This window comes from Apteryx rowi, unplaced genomic scaffold, assembly GCF_003343035.1.
Source record: "Apteryx rowi isolate R43461 unplaced genomic scaffold, aptRow1 scaffold_46, whole genome shotgun sequence".
Lineage (NCBI taxonomy): Eukaryota > Metazoa > Chordata > Aves > Apterygiformes > Apterygidae > Apteryx > Apteryx rowi.
The window spans coordinates 3,198,673-3,220,728 of NW_020450716.1; the positions used below are offsets into that span (position 1 = coordinate 3,198,673).

General features: G+C 42.7%; 1 protein-coding gene across 1 annotated transcript in view; it reads left to right on the plus strand.

Moving 5' to 3' along the window:
- Positions 1-22,056, plus strand: part of TIAM1 (T cell lymphoma invasion and metastasis 1) — a 109,053-nt gene that overhangs the window by 36,601 nt on the left and 50,396 nt on the right. Inside the window, exons 4-10 of the mRNA XM_026077675.1 lie at positions 2,564-3,011; positions 5,610-5,782; positions 9,762-9,986; positions 11,466-11,651; positions 14,288-14,434; positions 16,655-16,729; positions 17,832-18,002. Coding sequence (XP_025933460.1) covers positions 2,564-3,011; positions 5,610-5,782; positions 9,762-9,986; positions 11,466-11,651; positions 14,288-14,434; positions 16,655-16,729; positions 17,832-18,002 — 1,425 coding nt within the window. The remainder of the gene's footprint in view (positions 1-2,563; positions 3,012-5,609; positions 5,783-9,761; positions 9,987-11,465; positions 11,652-14,287; positions 14,435-16,654; positions 16,730-17,831; positions 18,003-22,056) is intronic.

The window sequence follows — 22,056 nt, forward strand, 5'->3', positions numbered from 1 at the left end:
GTTACACAGGCAGGCGGTGTCATAGGGAGCACTAGGAATCCTGAGACCCTGCATTTCCGCACTGTCCCTAAACACCTCTAGGTAGACTTCAGGTTTTGAAAAAATGCTCCACATAGGCTGAAAAGCACCAAGAAGGTTTTGTGTATACACTGGCTGGCAGGATTACAAATCCTATCTCCTTCAAGTCTGTGGGTCTGTTTTAGTGGCTCTTTTTTTTTTAAAACCAACTAATTCTAGATGACTACTTTAAACAGGTTTTCTAAGAGTTATGTAAGGTAGGCTTTTCAAATTAACTCTATCCTCTCTGTATAGCATGGATAAAATAATTACTAGAAAGGTATTTATTAAATGATTTATCTAAAATAAAACTCTCAAAACCTCAAATAATTTTTGTTGCCACGGTTACATAATATTCACTGCAGAATGCAAATTTATTTACGCTATAAGAATGACACACTTTTTCGCTTTAAAAAAGTGCATCAATTTTATAGGGTAGCTACCGAGGGAAAAAAACAACCCAGAAAACAAATGCAAAAACCAGTCATTCTGCTTATATAACTATCCCGGTAAACATCGTGGATCTGATTCAGTTCTCTGGTGCTCTGGTTTTATGCTGAGGTAACTCTCTTGACAGAGATGCAGTTACTTGGGTTTGTAAGTGTTGTGAGTGTACAGCTATCGTGCCAATGCTGGCTCCCTGGCTGGGGTCACATATGCAATGTTACCGTCGTGAATTGCACCATCCAGCTTTTTGTGATGGAGTGCTAAAACTCACTCACAGCAGTGTTGTGTAAACACGGGTTTCTGAGCAGCGCTGGTTCTGCTCTCCACACATCCCTGATTTTTGGTGTTGTAAGAAATGGGAAGATAATTGGCTTCCAAAAACAAGTGCATTGGAACAGCAGGAAAAAATGTCTCGTTATGAAAACTGCTTTGTATGGGTAGATCATTACGTTTACAGGAAACCCTGCTCAACTCATTCAAATGCGGTGGGAGTAAAGGAATATTGGCCTATCTGGAGCAGCTTGTCTATCAACTACGTGTTGCATTAAATAACCAGACTGACTAGGATAACTGTTCACTGAGTGGGGAAGGAAGTGGTTATTCTTCCAGCTGGACTGCGAGTCTCCCTCGAGAGGTAGCATTTATAAAGAACTAGCCCATCCATTGCAAATTAATGCCTTATGAGTTAGTCAAGCTCAGGAACATCCCCCCGCTCCCGTTCCCGCTCCTGCCGCCTCCCCCCCCCCCCCAGTTGCCTCATAAGGCTCTTGCGCCACAGAAGGAGGAAGATTTCAAACAGAGCTGAGTGGAGGGTTTCTTAGTTTCTGCAGAGCTGCTCTCGGATCCATAGACTTGCGCTTGAATTGACACCTAGACATTAGTTTTCTTTCAAATTAAATATTCCATTCTGCTGCCTCTTTTCAGAGTCTCCTCAGCTTTTTTGAAAACTTGTAAATCAAGCACCAGCCTCTTTCGTAGGAGTGACAGGGCTGAAATTCCTGTTGTTTTGGCCCTATTTCTTGCCTCTTTTTATCTTTTTCCCTGGCTCCCTCTTCTCCTGAGTGTCAAACATAAGATACTTGTCTCCACTTAGGAAGCTTGGCCTTTATTTTTCTTCCTTCAAAAACTGCTGCAAATACCTTTGGGTGCTGAGAAGGTAGTGATTAGGCCACTATTCTTAGTCTGAGCTGCTTGTCCGTCAGCTGCTGAACTGCTCCAATTTGCTGCTCAGCATTTTAAGACAAGCTGCAGTTGATGACAGCAAACCCTTAAGTGCCTCTTTTGGCAATAGCCTTGCTGCATGTGGCCAGCTACGCCACTTGTGCGCCACCCTCCCAAATCTCAATTCTGATGTATCATTTCCTTTCTTGCTCAAGCTGTCCATATTCTTGTGTCTTCTGATTCTTCAGCTGCAAGTTCTTGGGGACCAGGAGCTGTCTGCTGTTGTTGCTGTATTTTTGCAGGGTCTATCGCAATAGGATTCTGGCCCATCATAAGGCTTGGGATGCAGGATTAGTACAGACAGAAATAATTTCAAATACATTAGCTTCTTAGGAGAAAAGAGGTACCTTTCCAGTTATATAATTTGCAAATGACAGTCTTGGGATATCTAAAATGTGTCTTCAACTGTAGGTGTACATGTACAATATTAGTGTTTTCTTTTCAAAATGTGTAGGTTGATTGCTACTTTTCCTGACACCGTCAGTTTTTGCTACCATATGTTCTCCTTTTGCAAAACCTTTAGCACTGTTAACTTATCCTAATGTAAACAGATGAAGCTACGTGTTATATTCTAAAATGCTAATGTTGTAGAGGCACCTCCTGAAATTATACTTGTGTGTTTGGTCTTTCCTAAACTGTGCTGGAAGTTCTGCATGCCTTACCAGTTGTTTGTCTTCAGAAGAAAGATGTCAGGAATTTCCAGTGCCAGAAAAAATAATACCATGAAAAAATGTGGTATGACTTGGGAATTTCAGGTTCTGTTTGTGTCTCCAGAATGCTATGGTCAGGCAGCGCACGGCAGCCTCTTCATCTGATGTTGTGTCTTTCTTSTAACTAGGACGTGAATGCAGGTGAAGGGAGCGAGTTCACCGACAGCGGGATTGAGGGAGCAGCAACCGATACTGACCTGCTTTCTAGACGCTCCAATGCTACCAACTCCAGTTACTCTCCGACGGCCAGTCGGGCTTTCATTGGCAGTGACAGCGGGAGTAGCTCAACAGGCGATGGCCTTCGCCAGGGTGTGTATGAGAACTTCCGCCGAGAGCTGGAGATGAGCACCACCAACAGTGAGAACCTGGAGGAGGCCGGCTCTGCCCTCAGTGATGAGCAAAGCAGTGGTACTCTCAGCTCCCCGGGACAGTCTGATRTCCTCCTGACGGCTGCCCAGGGCACAGTACGGAAAGCCGGAGCTCTGGCAGTGAAAAACTTTCTGGTGCACAAAAAGAATAAGAAAGTGGAGTCAGCCACACGCAGGAAATGGAAGCACTATTGGGTTTCCTTGAAAGGTACAGAGCAAACATGGAAGTGTTCCTTCAAATAGGCATCCGAGTTGTCCGGTTGGGTTTGTATTAGTGCAGAATTTGGCCCGTAACTCAAAGTCTGGAGGTTGTAAATATGATTTAGTGTTTAAATACTACYAGTTTATAAAGACAGGCTCCAGTTCTACAAGGGACTGTATTCGCAGCAGCTGCACAGGGGCCTGAATGTGTAATGATTTGTTTTCCATTTAAGACAACTACACATATGCTGTTTTTCTTTTTTTTTCCTCTATTACAAAACAAGATAAAGAAACCAATAGCCTAGCTTCTTAACAAAAGCTGCTGTAAACTTTAATATAATTAAAGTATCAGGAAATGGTCCCAATTTTTCAGAGTAGGGTTTTATTTAACGGTCATTGGCATGCTCACATTGTGGTGTGCTTGTAGTCMAAGTCACATGACTGTGCTGCAGCTGAAGCAGGGTTCATACTGTTCTTCAAATCCTGCTGGCACCATCTAGGATGGCATCTCTGATCACTGGATGTTTTCCTTTAGGAAGTGTGTCTACTGCTTGCTGATAAACTAAATACCTGCTGCAGCTAGAACGAATCAGATAATAGAAGTTCACAAGAGATGATAGTGGCTGCCAGTGTATGTTCAAGCAGGAGACCTATCTTTTTGTGCTTTTCTACGGTGCTTAGTGCTGTTGGTTTCTGATTCTCTGAGGCTTCTATTTGATTCAAGGGTATAAAAACCCAGAAGAGTTACAACACAGCTCGCGATGTGGAGAGGAAGCTGTGGTGTGGTCATTAAGACTGGCCTGAGACTTAGGAGATTTTGACTCTGGTTCTGCAGCTCGTCTACTCCGTGGTGGTGGGAAGTCACTTCAGCTCAGGGTCCCCTGCCTTCCCGCTGACTTCTGTAGCTTTCCAGGCCACCAACTCTTTTCTTTCTGTATTTTTACAGATTCTGGTAGGATGGTGCTCCAATCCTATTTGGGGTCCGAGTACTTATAAATGCAAATGAATATTAAGGGAGCAGCAAAACTTGCAGCTGGGCTCTGAAAGCAGCCTCTAATTAATCTTTGTGTAGCAGCAAAATGGAAAGCAAAGTCTGCAGTAATTGGGACCTTCCTTTTCCCAGCTACGACTGACCTCGTCTGTGATTCAAGTAGGAAAGTGTCAGAGGAAGGCACAGCCCCAGGCCACATATCCTGGTATAGAGGGTATTACCCAAAGTTTAGAAGGCTTAAAGTCCTGTCCTTCCTGCAGAGCGCTGGAAGCAGTATTTTAACACCAAAAAACATGGTGTGTGCCAGCTCTTCCTTGCGGCTGTTAGAGGGACTGGGGAAATAAAAAAAGGCGAGCTTGGCGGGCGAGAGGGCAGAGGGAAGCCCTAATCTCCTTGGAGCGGAGGCCCTGTGGCAGGAAGGTCTTGCTGTGAGGGGCCGGTAAACAAAGGGCCATCTGGGAGGAAAAAGGGGAAGGATGAGCAGAAAGGCAATGTTATTTTAAAGCGCTTTGACTCAAGTTGAGTGTTTGCTCCTTAGTTTGCTGTGCCTTTAATAATGCCAGTATTTAAGCGAGGCTTTGAAGTTAACCGCTGCTTTTGTTTGTCTGCAAATAGTTTTCTGAGAGGCTGAGCTGACTGGGAAACAGTGCATCAATTTGCACCAAGAGGACTCTCTTCAGTGGAAGAAAAACAGTGTGCCAGTTTTAATTTAAAACAATGTAGATAATGGTGAAAGGTGGGAGAAAACTGAGGTAGAAAAAAAGAGACCTAAGGCTACAGATTTGCTACACCTTTTTTCCAGAGAACTGTAAAGGTGATTTTGTAAAACAAGTAGGTTGTTTGCTGTCCTCAACTAAAATGTGTTTTTGTTTTCAACTGTATCACTGTGACTCACAGCTGAAACCTTATAGCAGAGTAAGGATTTGATTTGTTCCTTTTTTTTTTTTGTAAGTCAGTCTTCCAGCAAACACAGCTCCTTCCAGATCATTTTTCTTCCAGTTATTCATCTGCATCTAGTAATTAAAAAACTTGATCTTTGCCTTCAAGGGACTGCAGTAACTAGCAGCTGCAAGAGGCTCGGGCAAGGCAGTTTAGGTTTGCCTTCGGGCCCGGCTGCTCTGCAGGTCTGGCAGGGCCAGCTCGCAGCCGYGGGCTCTGCAAGGGGAGCTGCGCTGCCATCCTTGCTTTGGTCACCTTGGTGGGACAGGATGGCCTGAGAGCCCCCCGTAGAGATTTGTAATGATGTAATTTGTAATGATCTCATCCTGAGCTGCACTTTACCACCCACGATCTTCTTGGCTTATGGTACTCTGTTTTACCAATCTCAGGGCAGACAGAATGTCCCTGCTGGAGGTGCACCACGTACCTCGCGGTGTGCCATGGTGCTCCCCTGTGGTGTGGAAATTGCTGGGTTGTAGGGCCAACTGGGCTTTCGCTGGTGGTCTCGGCAGTGAGGCTGAAAACCTGAACAGGCCCCAGCAAATTAAGTGTTCTTTCTCATACCTGTGGCAGTTGAAAGGATGATTTATACTCCTAGTTATTAGCATTGAATAGACATGGGGTGGCTGTTGTGTTTAAATGTGTTGCTTGCTAATATCTAATTATCTCTCTTAGGGTGTACGTTATTTTTTTATGAGACTGATGGCAGAACTGGCATTGACCACAACAGCATCCCAAAGCACGCTGTCTGGGTGGAAAACAGCATAGTGCAAGCAGTGCCTGAACACCCCAAGAAGGACTTTGTTTTCTGTCTCAGCAATTCGCTTGGGGATGCATTCCTCTTTCAGGTTGGTTGTGTTTGTGCGTTTGACGGAATTGTTCTCCTTTTCTCTCTCTTGTTTGTCTTGTTCATCCCACAGACCAAGGAGAAAATCTTAGCTCTGTTTCAAATCAGTGGAAAAATCCTGCTGACTCCAGTAGGTTTGGGATTTTCCTTTGGCCGAGTAAGAGGAAGGRTGCAATATATCCTGTAAATGCCACTCAAGAGACCCAACACCAAATATGAATTACTGTCAGATCTGCTGTTTTATTGCCTGACTGGACCCTCCTTGTGTAGATGGTTGAACTTTGCTGTTAATTCCTTGAGAAATATTGTTACATCCCTGTAGGAAATCAGGAATTTTGTATTGTTTGACAGTGTGGTTATAACACACGGATCAGGCCACTTACCATACAGGACACATGGTAGTGCCTTAAATGCGCTGTAACACTAGCTGCATCTCACAAGAAACATATATCAAAGATGGGACCTTACAGAGCGGCTGGAGGGGTTTACATGACCAAAAGGTGTTTGAAGTGTGAGAGAGTATTTGGAACTCCAGATGTTCTTTTCATTTGTGGTGGCTGTTCAGAATCCAGTTGCCCTCTGTTCATATAGACATTAATCAGCATTTTGCTGTCGTCTGAGAGCAAACTGAAATGGCATTTTTTTTAAATCAGAAAATAGAAATGTCTGTCATTCACARAGTATGTTCTTAAAAGAAAATTCAGAATTTATATCGAAGGCCAAACATCAGCGGATATATTTCACTGAAAAATATTTCTGCTTTTTCGTTACTACTGCATCTTTGAGTGTTTTTTAGGGGTGCCCTCCAGTGTTCCTTTCTTACTGCAAATTCTCACTAGTCAAGATTAACATTCTTTTATTTGTAATTGTCAGCCTATGCTGAGGTGGTGATATTTCCTCCTCTTTTGATCCAATTTTCTTCATTGGAGGAATACCTTACTTTTTTCCCTTTCTAGTGACAATGTATTTAGATTGTCTTGCCTTCTTAAGCCACAAGTTATTCCGTCATAGGATGTGCCCCTGCCATCACTCCCTTGTACTCCGGAACAAATCTTTAATAGTATGTTGTCTCATCGGTCCTCTCAGCTGTTATAAAAAAGGGCTTGATTCTCAAACTAGAGCAAAACAGCACAGCTTTACTGACTCAAAGTGCTCTGGTTTACATCCTTGAAGATGCTGAGTATCTGATTGCACGCTGAAAAAAATACATTTTTTATGGACCTCTGCCACTTCAGTTTGATTTTTCCTCAGCTCACAGTGGAATGCTGTGCCTCCCCTTTTTCCTTCATCCCCTTCTCTGAGAGGGTAAATGTATTTTGCCACCTGGAGCRCTTCATTCAGGAGGTAAGCGTGGTTGCTTATGGACTCAGCATGTATTTAAAAGGCCATGGTACACCATCACCTCCTGATCTACTGATAAGAATCATAAATTCTTTTACTTACAATTTTCTAAGGAAAAACCTTCATTCTCATAAAATTAATGTCAATGGAGGCTAAATGCTGAAAAGGTCGCATTCTGTACATTTCTTTTGTGGCAACATAGGGCCTTATTCATTAAGAGCCCTTTGTTATTATGTCATGGGTAGATTTTCATGTAACTTTGTGGGAAAGAGCAAAAATGAGCCTTTTCAAATGAAAAACAATAATTTATGTTGCTTTGTGGAAATTTTTTCTTAATGTGTCCCCTCTGTTGTGGAACCCATGCAACTCTAATGAAGCAGAAGCAGAAGAAAAAGAAGGGATGAATCTGGGGAGAAGGGAAGGAGATCAGCCATAATGGTGAAAATAACGTGCAAGTGATTGCACTGCAGGGCTTGCTCTGATGCATGCAGAGCAGCTGAGCATGTGTATGGCTGTTCAGCAGTGTTACTTAGCTACTAATGTTTTTCTGTACAGCCACCCTTGACACACTGTTGTAGTAGCTGTTGTGTTGAGAAGACACCAGACCTGAAGAGGACTATTTCTATCCTATGGAGACTGTATGCTTAGGGAGAAAAACAGGATTACTTCGTAATGTGTACAGATACTGGGCATCTTGTAAAAAGCCTTCCCATTGCATTGCATCTAGAGACATCATACACCTCCTACACTATGATTCCTTGCTCAGTCAGTTCTTATCATGCCTACACAAATCCATTACTTGCAAATGTCACATGCATTTTCCAGAAGCTCAGAGCAACTTGTGACACCACGTACTTATATATCAGATGTTTGCAGCCTGTTTACATGGTCCTTCCCATTGAGAAGTAGAGTGATTCTCCTTGCCCCCACATCTACCAAAAAAATCTCCAACTCCTAGAATCCTTTTCAGACTCCTTTTTTTTCCCCTCTCCCCAGAAAGTCCAAACAATCTAACGACATATGGATAATGTTTTAAAATGAAAAAAAAATAAAAATATGACCTCTTGCTGTTATGATTTTGCTAGGAATTAACAAAACATACCATCTCATTTTAACTCCAGTGGTACTCTCTTCCATACAAAGAATGTCTTTATAGCTGGTGGGGTGAGATTCCACCACCTGACTTTAGCCAGGCAGTCTCCTATTCTGCAAATAATTTCTCTGATTTCAGCAGAAACTCCTCAGCAAGGAGGGATCAACATATCTTCAGCAGTGGCAGTAAGACATTGGAGCCCACATTTATTAATGAGAGCTTGTTTGTATTATTGCCTGGGTAGTGAGCCTGTTAAATTTAAGCAATACACTTTGCATAGGGTCAACTGAAGACACAAAAAACAGGACGTAAAAGATCAGTCTTTTCAATGTAGAGCCTACCTTCTCCTTAGGTCTTGTAACCTCAGTTAAGGAAAATGATGTCGTTGTGGGACACATGTGCCTCACCTCTTTCAGTCCCACAGAAGTTATGGGAGCATCAGTCTGGAGTTTGGTCTGTGCATAAGTGATTTTCAGAATAAAACTTCTGTGGGAATCTCTCCTTAGCTTCAGTAAGCTGCATCCTTTCCTGTTAATTGTGACTGCTAGGAGAGCAATGAGGATGACCTTCTTCGTCTATGCTAGCAACTGGAGAATCATACTGTGCTGTCTATTTATAGATCAGGTATCATCAGAAAGTTTAATTAGAACAAGGTGGTTTGGCACCTTGTTACTTTTTCAGCCATGAGCCAAATACCAGTGTGATTACTGATGAAGGTTGACACTCGGAGCAAGTCTGCTGCAACACTGAGTTGGCTGTAAATTTTGTTTTACAACCTACTCTAAAGGGCTGAGGTTTAGTAAGACAGCTAAGAAGATTTGCTTTTTATTTTGAAAGGCTGGAAAAGCAATGCTTTGAAGTATTTTTCTTTCTGTGTCAAAAGCCTCTAATCAGAATAGAAAAATGTACTGGTGCCCCATGCACCAGCCAAATATCTCCCCTCTTCCCAAACTGTCACACGYGTGCTGGGGAAGGGACAGTACAAGAGCCATAAAAATTATGAGATCCTACCTTTAACAATACAGATCATCTTCAGAGCACTTTGGGATCTTCAGAAATGGAAAGATTCTTTGTATATGCATCATAGTAAAGCTAGTAATAGATATTATGGCCATGTGTTATGCCTTTAATTTGTTATTAAAACTGTTGCATGCCAAAAAATCTCTCCATACTGTAAAGAGTGTAGAGACTGGGCCATTCTCTGCCTTAAGGAACTGGGAGTCTAGAAAATGTCATTAAATGATGAGCTACAAATTATGACAGCATTACATTGAACAAGCAAGGTAATTCTTAAGCACTTACTGGGAAACACTGTACAGCTGCAAGACACAGATATAGGTGTAATTCTAAGTGCTGACTGCCTGGTGCTGATTTAAAAATGACCTGCTTAAGAATGATGTTTTTTTATTACTTTTCTTATAAGTGGGTTTAAGGCTTTGATTCTTAAGATCAAAGGGAAAGGAAACTCCTTGGAATTGCATTTGTTAATCTCTAATAAATTTTAAAGAGAATCCTGACTTTTTTTCCCCTCTTTCCTTCTCTTCAGACCTCTAGCCAGACAGAGCTTGAGAACTGGATCACTGCAATCCATTCAGCTTGTGCAACTGCGGTGGCAAGGCAGCATCACAAAGAGGACACTGTCAAACTTCTGAAAACAGAAATAAAAAAGCTGGAGCAGAAGATCGATATGGATGAGAAGATGAAGAAAATGGGTGAAATGCAGCTCTCCTCAGTAACGGACTCCAAGAAGAAGAAGACCATACTGGATCAAGTAATCTTGCTTGCTTATGTGAAATAGGCCCCTAGCAAATATTTAAGGCCTTATTCAGATTAGCTGTGGCTGTGTCGGCTCCCTCTCTGCCGTATATGTGTGCTGGCAGAGCTCCCCAGCGTAGGTGGGATGTATGCTGGCAGGAGAGTGGTGTCAGCTGCCCCAGTGGCACCATTTCTCCAAACAACCTATTCTAAGATAGAGCACGGGCTCTCTTCTCCTGGCACAGCTGCCTCCACATGAGGGGTTTGGCTAGCATCATGGATGTTAAGTGAGGGCTTTAGGGGAGGGAAAAGGCTGCCAGGCCATAGTAGCAAAATATCATAGGGAGGAGCTGGTCATAGACCAGCAAATGCTGCTGTCGCCGTTGTCTGAAGCATGGAAGAGGTTGCTTCTTTCGCTGGCAGACGGGATGAAGAAGCRTTCCCTGGTTCCCATTTGTTGCGAGGGTCGGCCTTGGCCTTATGGCTGCCAGCCCTCGTTGCCCCTTGTGACTGGTCCTTCCAACTGCAAGTGGACAACTTGGTTGCGTTTGAGAAGCAGTGAGCCTAGAGCAGATGCTTCTCCCGCTGTCACAGCGGCACCTTATTTTAGGAAACTAACATATGGCGCCTGCTTCATTAGTTTGTAGCTCTTTTACCCCGGCTGCCAAATGCACTTGGAATGCAAACCGTGGGGAGTGGCGGGGGCCTTCATGTGCTACGCTAAAGAGGTTTTTTACCCCCTAGAAACCCATGAGAAGAGGTGGGAGAGGGGAGAGGTACTTTGCCTCTGTTCAAAGGGCTTTGTTCAAAGGCTGTCAATCACAGTGAGAGAACAGAACAGTCTCTCTGTTTATGTAACTGAGTTTTTCTAAACACTTTGAAACTGTTTCTTATCAGTAATTTAAATTATTTAAATAAGCCCTCACACGGGCTGATTATAGTGCTCTTCCACTGATAAGATTAATTATCCCCGGTGTACTTCACTTTTTCGAGTATAATAGCAAGCTTCATTGATTCTTACAGCAGTGCTGCTGTTGCGGCTGCTGATCCAGGGCGCTCTGTTTGTGGAATTTCRGGAGTTTTGGTCTTCTTGTTTCTCAGATGCCCTTGATGCATGAAAGAAGCCTCTTAAGGGACTGCTCAGAAGAGAGTCCTGGAATACAAAGAAAATTAAAAAATGGAATTTTAATCCTATTAATTAGCATTGTATCAGAGGAGCAGTTGTCCCATGAGAAGACTTCTGCCATGAGCATAAGAAAAAGAATTTATTTTCCATTTAATGACAACTTTTCTAAAAAAATGGGGTAGGGAGGGGAGGGAAAGTCAGGAAGAAGGGGAATTAAGGTTTTTTGTTCTTCAAAAATGAGATCAGCATTGGTAAAAGAGATATATTAGTGGGAACAGTATATTTTTTTCAAGGTGTTTATCACTCTGTTCTTCCTCCTCTCCCCTTCTCTTCTCCTGCGTCTCACTCCTCAATCTTTGCTGTATGTAGATCTTTGTTTGGGAACAAAATCTTGAACAGTTCCAGATGGATCTATTTCGGTACCGCTGTTATTTGGCTAGTCTCCAAGGAGGGGAGCTCCCAAACCCTAAAAGACTGCTTGCTTTTGCCAGTCGTCCAACTAAAGTTGCAATGGGCCGCCTTGGAATCTTTTCAGTCTCTTCGTTTCATGCACTGGTAAGTTTGAACAGAGGCTAGGGGTCATCTTTGCCAACCTGCAAATGGCTTCATGCGTTCAACAGAGAGATTAAATCGACAAACAGCAGTCTGTTCCTGTGGGGTGAGCCCTTACCTTAGCACACAGAAAATTCTGATTCCTGAAGGGGGTATGTGTCTTGGATATAAACTGAAAAGCAGATGCTTGCAAGTCATGGCCCTATGAAAGCAGAAGAACCATGTTCCTCCTAAACATGTGATTTTGAATTTCCAGTTCTGCACTGTAAACATGCTTTCTATAAACAGATCTTCCTGTTACAAGGACAAGGGCTCCAAGAACTGCCGGAGGCAGAGGGTGCTTCTCTGGGTGCTCACAATGAGCCTGTCCCAAAATACGAAGTCTGCATTTGGGATAGTCTGTGTCTSTTCTTTACAGCTTGTTCCCATCTCTCCTACTGGCCTGAGCCAAAAAGCTGGATGTACATGATTCTGGAATTTGGAAAGACTAAGATCTGGCTGTGTAATGCAGGCTCGTCTCTAATGTCCGTGTACATGGGCTTAATCCAAAAGCCCTGTGAAGTCAATAGGAGTCTTTCCGAGGCCCTCACCGTATGTTGGCTTAGACCCACTAGGGCGTAGCTTGTTTCTACCATATGGATGAAACTACTGACCAATTAGTCTAATATCCTGTCTCCAGTGATCAACACCTGATTCTCCACAAGGGAGGGGAAGTGTTCTTTTGTACTACTTATGAAGCGGCAACAAGTTGTCAGTTGTTTAAAATGATTGTTTAAATTTAATAATGTAACAACTCTTTAAAATACAGGGAAGTGCATTGCAAAGTGGTGGGTTTTTTAATGAATTTAAATCATGTGCTTGTAGCTTCGGCTTGGGCTCCTGGAGCTTCACAGAAATAGCTGAGCTCCACTGTTGTCTTGTAGATGTCAGCTGTACCCTTCAATTGAATCCAGAGCAGTAATTCAGTCAGGGGCGTTTTTATTCTTTTATATATCAAAAGATTAGCGTCATCATCCCGATAATTGCTGGTGGATTTATATTTTTTTTAAGTGGCGGGCTGTAATTTGCATTTGTGCTTATTTTTTTGCATCTGAGCACTGAGTGTTAGCTTGAAAAACAGTCTGCCTCCTCATGCTGGTCTCTCTTGAGAGCCAAGTGAAGAAAAGATATTTTGAATATGTTGTGTTGGAAAAGACACGTGCTTTCTTTTCCTTTAAGCAAACTCTTGTGTCCCCCCTTACCCTCAATAGTGTGTAGATGGTGCAGCGAGTCTCAAGATTTTGAGCTGGATGCCAAATGGCGATAGCCTGGCACCCCTAGCTCTACAGAAGGTGTTCTTCAGTACATCAGTCAGAGTATGTGTTAAATCTGCCAGGTGCCTCCGCAAAAGTGACCTCCAGGTACAGCTAAGAAACTGCTCACAAGGCCAGTCTGTGGAAATTGAGAAGCTTGCAGTAGTATTTCAAGTTCTCCTTTTCCTTGTTTTCTCCACATTCCCAAAGGAGAATCACTGTTACTCACAGAGCCACTGTTCCCTGGATACCCAAGCCAGCACTCTGTTATTCTCATCTTTATGTAGGATTTGAACTTACTATACCCAAACAACCAGTTTCTCAGCTCCTTAGCTTGGGGCATCACTCGCAAGTTTGGCTGCTCTAGCTGGGTTGCCAAATGGCAGTCACATTTTAGTAGTTTCATGTGTGGGAATCTAGTAAAAAGATGTTCCAGAAAGTGTGTCTGCAAGCCTGCAAGGTGGGGGTGTGTGTCTCGCCGCGTTTTTTGCGCCGGTTCATACCTGCTGTCTCTCTCACCACTCCCTTGTCACAGGAGAGGAGCTTGGTGTCCTGATTCTACCTYGTGATGGGAAATTTGCTTAAACTGTGGCCTAAACGCTTCACCTCTGACTAATGTTACACTAATTTTTACTAGAGTTTCTTTATTTGGAAAACACTCCCAAAATGTTTGGTCTGGTAAAGGCAAACAGCTTTTTATGCTGAAAGGGTTGCCACGGGCCATTTTTCAAGTACCCAAGCTGCTACCTCTTCTGTAATTGAACAGATCATTTTGCTCATTTTTTTTCTTCTTGTGGTTTGCTTACTCCTTACAGATACCATGTATCTTCAAGGAAGCGTAGGTTTTAAATACCTCGATCCATTTGCAGGCCTTTGTCTGGCCTTCTGAAAGTTATGAGTCAGTTCTAGGATGCCCAGTGTGCTTTCACAGAAAATAGCAAACAGAAGGATCAAACTTTTCAGAAGAAGCAGCTAGGTTTTGAAATCTCAGGTTTTGGGTGTCCAATTTTGAAGCCTTGTATTAAAAAAAAAAACAAAAAACAAACCTTCGCCAGTGCTGGGTATTTAGTCTGTGATGATTATGATGGTTTAAATTATCTCAGATTAAATGCCAAAAAATGTTGGGTACTGTCCCTTTTACTTTTTGATGTTTGATGTCTGAAGAAATGAGTTGAATTACAGTGGGAGGGAGACAGGCTGGCAGCATCAGGATTGTCCCTGTTGTGAATACACATTGTTACTCTAGTATTTGCCATTTTTTTCATCAGATTCCACTGTTAAATTATGTAAGCAATGATATGGTGGGATGCGGCAACTTTTGATTTTAAAACCATATGGCATTGACAGGTGGCGGCTCGCACAGGGGAGTCTGGAGTGAGGAGAAGGACACAGGCCATGTCCAGATCTGCCAGTAAACGGAGAAGCAGGTTTTCTTCTCTTTGGGGGCTGGATACTACCTCAAAGAAAAAGCAAGGGAGGCCAAGCATTAATCAGGTAAGTGGGGTGAAATGTGTGGTACTTTCAAGACTTGTTAGCATGCAGAGCTTAGCTCGTGCAAAGAGTCACTTATATCAAGCAGTGGCACATCCAAACTTCAGATTGCCTGTTTAGTCTTTTACAGTGTGTAGTCACATTCCACATCCTCTTCAAAAATCAGTCACAGATAAATAAATATAGCAGCTCCTGTTCAAATGAGGTTTGAAGTTCACAGCTTTTTTAGCTGAATGGGTTGCATTTCTACTGTTGTTGCATTTCTGCTGTTTCTACTTTTGCTAGATACTTTCCCTAAGCTCAGGAGTAACAAAGCAGCAGTGTAAAACAGACACAATTTGGGAAGAAAAAAATAGATACTTGCCTGTTTCTTTAAATTAAAATTTGAATTTGTAGATTATGATCAACGCAGCTTAACTTGGGGAAAATGTCCTAACGTAACGAAAAGCTTTGTATTTAGTAGGGACAATCCCGGTTTTGCTTCAGATGTTTAAAAAGCAAAATCTGAAATGTTTCCACCCAGTCATTCCCCAGATCTTTTGCTAGAAAATGGGTTTCAGTGTGGTAGAAAGGTACTTCCCTGTTATTCTTTCCAGACATCCCTAATTATAGCTTTCAGTTTTTGAGAGCTATACTTCATCTAATTGCAGGAAATATAGGCTTTTCTTTTCTTTTTCTTCTTTCACTTTTTTGAGGGGAGAAAGGATTGGAGCATGTTTTGTTTTGTGACCTCTGATTTCTTCTTCCTTCTGTTAAAGCAGCAGTGGGTGTTTGTTCTGCTTAGCAGAGGATATGCTGTAAAATTGTTTAGCTTGTTTTCAATGAGACATTCAAAGTTTACCATTAGGTAAACTAGTGGCTGAGCAAAAGCTCTCTGTTTCACTAGAAACTAGCAGATGCCTTCATGAACAAATTCTGAAGTCATTGTGCTGGTGCAGTGGCACCCTAGTTGCTGGGTACTTATTTTCCCCAAATCAAGCAGAGCCTTGTCCCGAGCTAGGATTCTGTCCATGCTGTGACATTAGGTGTCTGTACCCTGGATTTTTCCTGAACTCAGCCTTTTTTTCTTTCCATAGAAATACATGTGTTCTTCATGCTTCCTCCCTTCTGCCCTCCATGCACACACACACACACAGGCACACACATGCAGACCCCTCACTCCTCCATAGTGCACAGGAATGAAAAGGGATTTTGTTCCAGGTTAAAAAAAAGAAAAACATCCTGGAGAGCATCAAAGAAAAGTGAAGCTTTGGGAAGGTGCCAATATATCTATAGGTCATGTCTGAATGTATTCCCTCTGCTTGTATCTAGTAGTGTGCAAAGTATTTGCAAAATTGAAGCAATGAATTCTAAATTCTTAAAGAGAAGTGACCTTTTCCCATCCTGCATTGTTCCTGCTTCAATTTAGGTACAGTATAGTCAATAATCAAAAACAGCAACTTGATCATAAACTGGTGGTGATGTGGAATTATAAAACTTAACTTTTCAGTTTTAATTATAAGCTTCTGCTGGAATAACCGCCCTGCTTTTATCTCCTGCAGACAGCTGACAGGGAGTGTAGAGCTGTGCACATGGTAGAGTGGGTTGCTGCGTTTTGCAGATGTGCCAGCCTGATGCAGTCCCATGCTGATTTGAGGTCGATCCTGTAAATATTCCCATTCTGTCATTTCTCAGGAGCCCAGTTAGTTTTGAGTCTTTGGCTCATGCTGGATCACGAGCTCTTACTTTGTTAGAGCAGAGTTATGCAGAGCCTAAACTTGTGGTAGTTGAATGTTTGCTAAGTACTTTTGAAAGTTTATTACAAAAACAACCAGCTGCAGAGCTCCTCTTCTGAAGATTTCATAGCCTTAGCAAAAGTGGACAAGCCTTCATTTTCCCCATTTTATGGATGGGGAGACTGAGGATAAGAGGAGATAAAACTTGTCCAACTCAACAGAGTAAATCAATGAAAGGCCTGTATACACAATTGGCCTCTAGTCTTTCAGCATCGCATCCCCTCACTAGGTTGTTCTTCAGCCTCCCCTTCCTTTTTAATAAGCTGATATTTTCCTCTTTTGTGTTTTTTGAGATGAAAATTTATATTTTTCAGTTTGATTTTCATAGATACACTGTTCTCCCCCAACCCTTAAGATACAGCACTTCAATCAAGTCAGGCCATCATCTGTGCCTCAGATAGTGCAAAGGTGCTCTCATGTTTTAAAACAGCATTGTTCTTCTCCTCAGGTGTTTGGTGAAGGAGTTGATTCAGTAAAGAAGTCTCTAGAAGGGATCTTTGATGATATGGTCCCAGATGGCAAGGTAAAACGCCCACTCCCCAGCCAGACTCCTTCCAATTTGTAGCCAGCTTAAATGCAATTTTGGCAGGCACTGCGGGACCTTGTCGGGAGGGCAGCTCTGCCACGTGGAGAGCTCTGCTGGCAGTGAAACCACTGCGGTTCGCTCAGGACACGTCAGGGAGGACAGGGAGGCCCTGGAAGAGAAGCGCACCCTCTGCATCCTGCAGGGCTGGCGGCAGCTCACTGGGGATTTGAGTTGAGGTCCATGGTCAAAACATTTCATACTGAGACCAAACGGAGATGCCAGACCCAAGGGGAATATTAGCACTCAAGGGAAGCACCTGCCCGCAAAGAAGGACCAGGCTCCATTGATTTTGCAAAATGACTAATTATGGTGGCCATATGGGGTTTTCATAATTTAGGATTATTGCAGCTAGAAAGTGCAGTTTTCTCTATTTTGTTCTCATATGCTTCTGTGAGCTTCTACTTTGCAGTAACTGTGACAACTGCTTTCTCTTTGCCCGGCTATAAAACAGCATTAAGACAGTGCTAAGGTGCAGATTCTTCATGCAGTGAATATGGATTTAGCTGCATGAGCCCACTTGAAGCAAACAGGTATTGTGAATCTCCATCACTTTTTGGAGATTCACACCTTGAGATCTAACTTGGATGTATAAAACACAGGAAATTTGAAATAAATGCTAAGATGTGCTATTTTGCCATTCCTAGGTGTAGAAACTGTAGCACCTACAACAGTTTTGTTTGTTTTGGATTGGATAACTGGGAGATACAGTGCATTGAAGTTTTAATCCTAAACCTCTTTTTTAGCCTTATTATTATTTTGTTACATTCTTAGCATTCCCAATAGCCATAGTGTGAAATCCCAGGATAAGTACATTACACTAGTGTAGCTGTGTGGGTGGCATGGGGAGGCATACTTCATAGCTGCTCAGGTAAAATAAAAAATTTTCTAGTCCAGACAAGCCTTTAATCTACATTTATGAATAAAATGTCTTCACTATAAGAGAGCTTTATGATGCAGCATTTAATGTTCCTTACGCTTGTTATTGATGAAGAGAGATTGTATTTGGCTCATAGAGTTATGATGGATTTTGTCTGTTTAGAGAGAAAAAGAAGTGGCCCTGAGCAGTGTCCATCAACACAACCCTGACTGTGATATTTGGGTTCACGAGTATTTTACCCCGTCTTGGTTCTGCCTGCCGAACAACCAGCCTGCTCTCACAGTGATCCGCCCCGGGGACACCACAAGAGACGTTCTGGAAATGATTTGCAAGGTAAAGATTGTGAGCGCTCCTGGCAGGGTGGGGAGGTGTGCCTGAGCCAGAGCCCTCTCAGTTGAACCTCGTAGTGACTTTTTCGTATTCCAGTGCTCAGACAACATGCTGTGTTTGAGAGGTCAGTTGCATGATAGAAGAAAAATCTGAAACATACTGAGTTATTCAGTAAAATTAATTTAGCACTGCATACAGGAAAAACTCTTACAGCTGTAGCTAGACTTGACTTGGGTGAAGGGAGAAAGATGTGGGTTGGTTTATGTCTTTCCCATTCTGGATGCTGTGCATGAGCCTATGAAGTGCCTCCGCATCCTCACTCTGCTTCTTGCTGCCACCTCTTACCTATCTGCCCACTCTCTCTCTGTCAGAGAAAAGCTGTTTTCAGGACACTTTTCCCCTGGCTCTGCCTCAGCCGCTGGCCCCCAGCTAGCTTGCTTTTGCTGGAATCTCCTGTGGCCTGGCACTGCAGTCATTTGTCTTCCCTGCCAACCCTGCTGGACTATGGCTGAGGGGAGAGCAAGCCTCTGCCAAGCCCTTCCTTTACCTGTTCCCTCCTCCCTCGGAGGAGTGGGATGATATCACCCTTCCCCAGGTGCCAGGCGGTCCCCATTTGCAGGTGTCATTCCTCCTTCCTTCCCTGCCGCTTCCTCCCGCCACCCCCAGCAGGCATGGGGGAGGAATTTCAGAGAGAAAACAGCAGTGGAAGGAATATGAGAAGTTGCTTGTGTTTGTTGTCTGCATTGCAGAGTCACATTTGCCTCATGTAGGTGGCAGGAGGGAAGAGAGAAGAAAGCTTTTATCTGCATTTTGAAAGGGGGAAAAAACCCACCTAGATTTCTTTGCAAGATGAAGTATCAGAGACATATGGCCATTAAAAGAGTTACAGCTCAGCAGTGAAGTTTAAAGCTTTGACGAATTAAATACAAGCTTTCAGTTCTGGCATCCACATATTGTATGTTTTCCACTAAGCAGCTAACTGCAAGCTAGACCCAACTCATGTCACGTGCTGTTCTGAAAACTGAGTTCTCTTTTTGTACAACAACAATAAAAGAAAAGAAAACATTTATTGCTATTAAGAGCTTAACTTTGGGGACTTTTAGAACATGTTGCACATGTTTCTAAAGAAATGGAAGGTGAGAGAAAGGCGTTTGTTTAGAATAATTACAGAGTGTGCTCATCTCTCTGCCAGGTGCACTGTTAAAGACTGCTGCAGCTCATGAAAGCTCTTCATTGTAGTCAGGAAAAGATGACATTTTTGGAGAGAGACATAACAAGGAAGCTGGATGACACATTATTAGTAATGTTTTATTTTTAGGATTTATATTTTCCTTTGGATAAGATGATTAACTCACTGGGCCAAATCCTTAGCTAGTGTAAATTGGTGTAGCTCCATCACTTTCAATAGGTATCTGCTGAGGATCTGGTCTCTCAACTGGTTTTGGATTGTTGTGGGTGGTGTTGTATAAGGAGATGGGGAGGTGGGTGAGTGTTTGTTTTTTGAAGAGCTGTTATCTATTTCTTTCCTTTCTGTTAGAGGTTTCATTCTGGAAAACACTGATGGATGCATTCTTTTCTATAGCAATTAATAATCAATCTCTTTCTTCTGTCTCTTGCATTCAGCTCATTTTTTCCCCTTTAATATCTGATCCACATCATTTCACATCAGTTTGCCATCTGCCATCTGAGAACCAGTCAAGTTCTGGTACAGTAAACATTTCAAGATCTACATTTCATATAATCCTCTTCATGTTTGTAGATGTGGTTAAATCTATCCATGCTGTTAAACTGAGCTTGATTATTCAATGGGGGAACATTAAGTGCACTCAAGTCACTGTAGAAAATGTGTTCTTATACTAACATTGCTGCTTGTTATTATATAGTGAGTTAGGTTTTGGAGGCTGTTTCGTGACACTTTTATTATTCAAGATTAGTGGGGGGAGAGTCTAAAGCGTATTTTGAAGTGGCTTCCTGAAGATTTCTCTAAAGATTTAACTAATAACATCATTTGGAAGGCAGGAAAAGTCAGTATATATGCATTAAATTGTTTCCTATAGATAATACCTAGCAGCGTGAACATGTGTATATGTATTTCTAAAATTTACATAATGGTATGTCTTAAAATTCAGTAGAAAAACACACACTGCATATGGATTTAGGCAGAACCCATACGGAGAGGACAATACCGAAACTGGATCATGGAAGACTCCATGACATTTAGTCTTTTTACTGAGCTGGGTAAAAAGTGAGAGAGAAGCAAAAAAGGTTCTGTTTCCTCACAGTTTACCTTTTTCAAATAGACTCTGCATGAAGGGCAAGAAACAGATTTCTCTTAGGTCTTTGGATCTGTGCTCAAGGTCTCTGATAAATTACTTAAGCCTGATGCTTTGTGGGCTTGCTTTGATTTTGGTCTGGCGCATCTTCTAGTGAAAAAACTTGGGCCGCACAGGTGCAAAATGGGAGTAATACAGCAGGATCACTCGTGTGTTTCTGTGATGCTGTCATTTCGATGCTAGTGAAAGGGTTTCCCACGTCAAGCTGAAAGAATGTGCATTTAAGTTACATCAGTATGAGGAGGACAGGAATTCCCAAAGATGGGAGCACCGTTTGTTACGAGTCCCTTTGCATCCCGATCCTTCGCTAAGGCAGGAGGCCCTCGAGAGAATGACAAACACAGGTATTTCGGACCTGTCTTAAGTCAGTCTGAATTGCCGTCTGAGGAGCCTGTCCTCCTGCTTTAACAAGAGGGGAGCCTAAATGGATAAATAGTTCAGATTATGTGCTAAACTTCTGCGCTGCTGGGAGCTTGTTGAATTGGATCGCACCCCAGACTGTAAATTCTTCTTCAAGAGCATGTCAGTTAAGCTGCCGAGTTGTGTTTTAAATGGGGTTAGCTGCTTAATTTAGTCCAGACATAGCCAAAGTTATTAGGAGAGAAATAAATTTGGACTGCTAAAAGGTGTTTTGGGTGGTCACAAAAGGATATTAATATATCATTAAAGCCGTATTGTTTCTGCTCCCACCTTCCCACATATGGATGCAGCTAGACTAGCAACAAAAGAGTGGCTAAAGAGTGGCATTGAGGGCTGTCTAGCTATGTCCACTTTAAGAGGACCTTGTCCTTTCATTTCAGGAGAAAATCATGCCCCTATTTGAAACAGTTTAACTAATGTAAAATTTCTAGGTAGACGAGCCTCACTGCAGCTATACAGATTTKAATTAACTAAATGTTATGGCTCATGTGCTGTACCATTTCAACTTTAATGGTGATGACTTGCATTTCCTGACTTGGATGAGGTTGCACTGCATTGGATAAATGGCATCCACCACAGCTAATGATATTTCTTGGAAGTAAGTGAATGGCTCAAAATATACGAGTTTTATTCAGTGACCCCTTTAGACAATACTGTGCTTTGGAATATATCAGCGTTCTAGTACAGCATCTGTCATCTTTGTGTTTGGCTGCCTCCTAATGTCTAAAATGGCCGGCACGAGTAATTTTCTCCTAAGCAAATGTCCCTGCAAAGACCTAGGTGAAAATGGGAGTGTTGGCAGTCTGCTCCAGGCCTGATTCAGTGCCCATATCAAAGCAGGCAGAAGGCCTTTCATTGACTTTTGGGAACTACCGATCAAGCTGGCTGGGGGCAAAGCTGCTCTTTGGAGATGGTATCGGAGCGAGATTTGAAGAGCGCATTGCAGGCAGGCGTGAGCTCACCCTGCCGGCGCCCTGGGGCAGGCGGCTGCTCTGAACTGGAGGCCGTGTAGCTGCGGGGCTAGCACCGTGCCTCCCAGCCCTGTGGGGGGGCCAGGGCATGTTAATTTGGGCTCCATGCCCTGCTAGTGCAGCTAATGCAGCTTCTGGCCTGGAGCTGTCTTGCACGCAAAAGACTTAAGGCCCAGACTGCATAAATTTACATCCCTCTACAACAGACTGATTTCTGTTGGCCTTTTAAATAGCCCTCTGGCACACTGAAAAGTGTCTCTTTGCATATTCTCTGTAATAGGAAGAAGTTCAGAATCACTCTTTGGAAGCTACAGAAATGCACAAGTATGGATA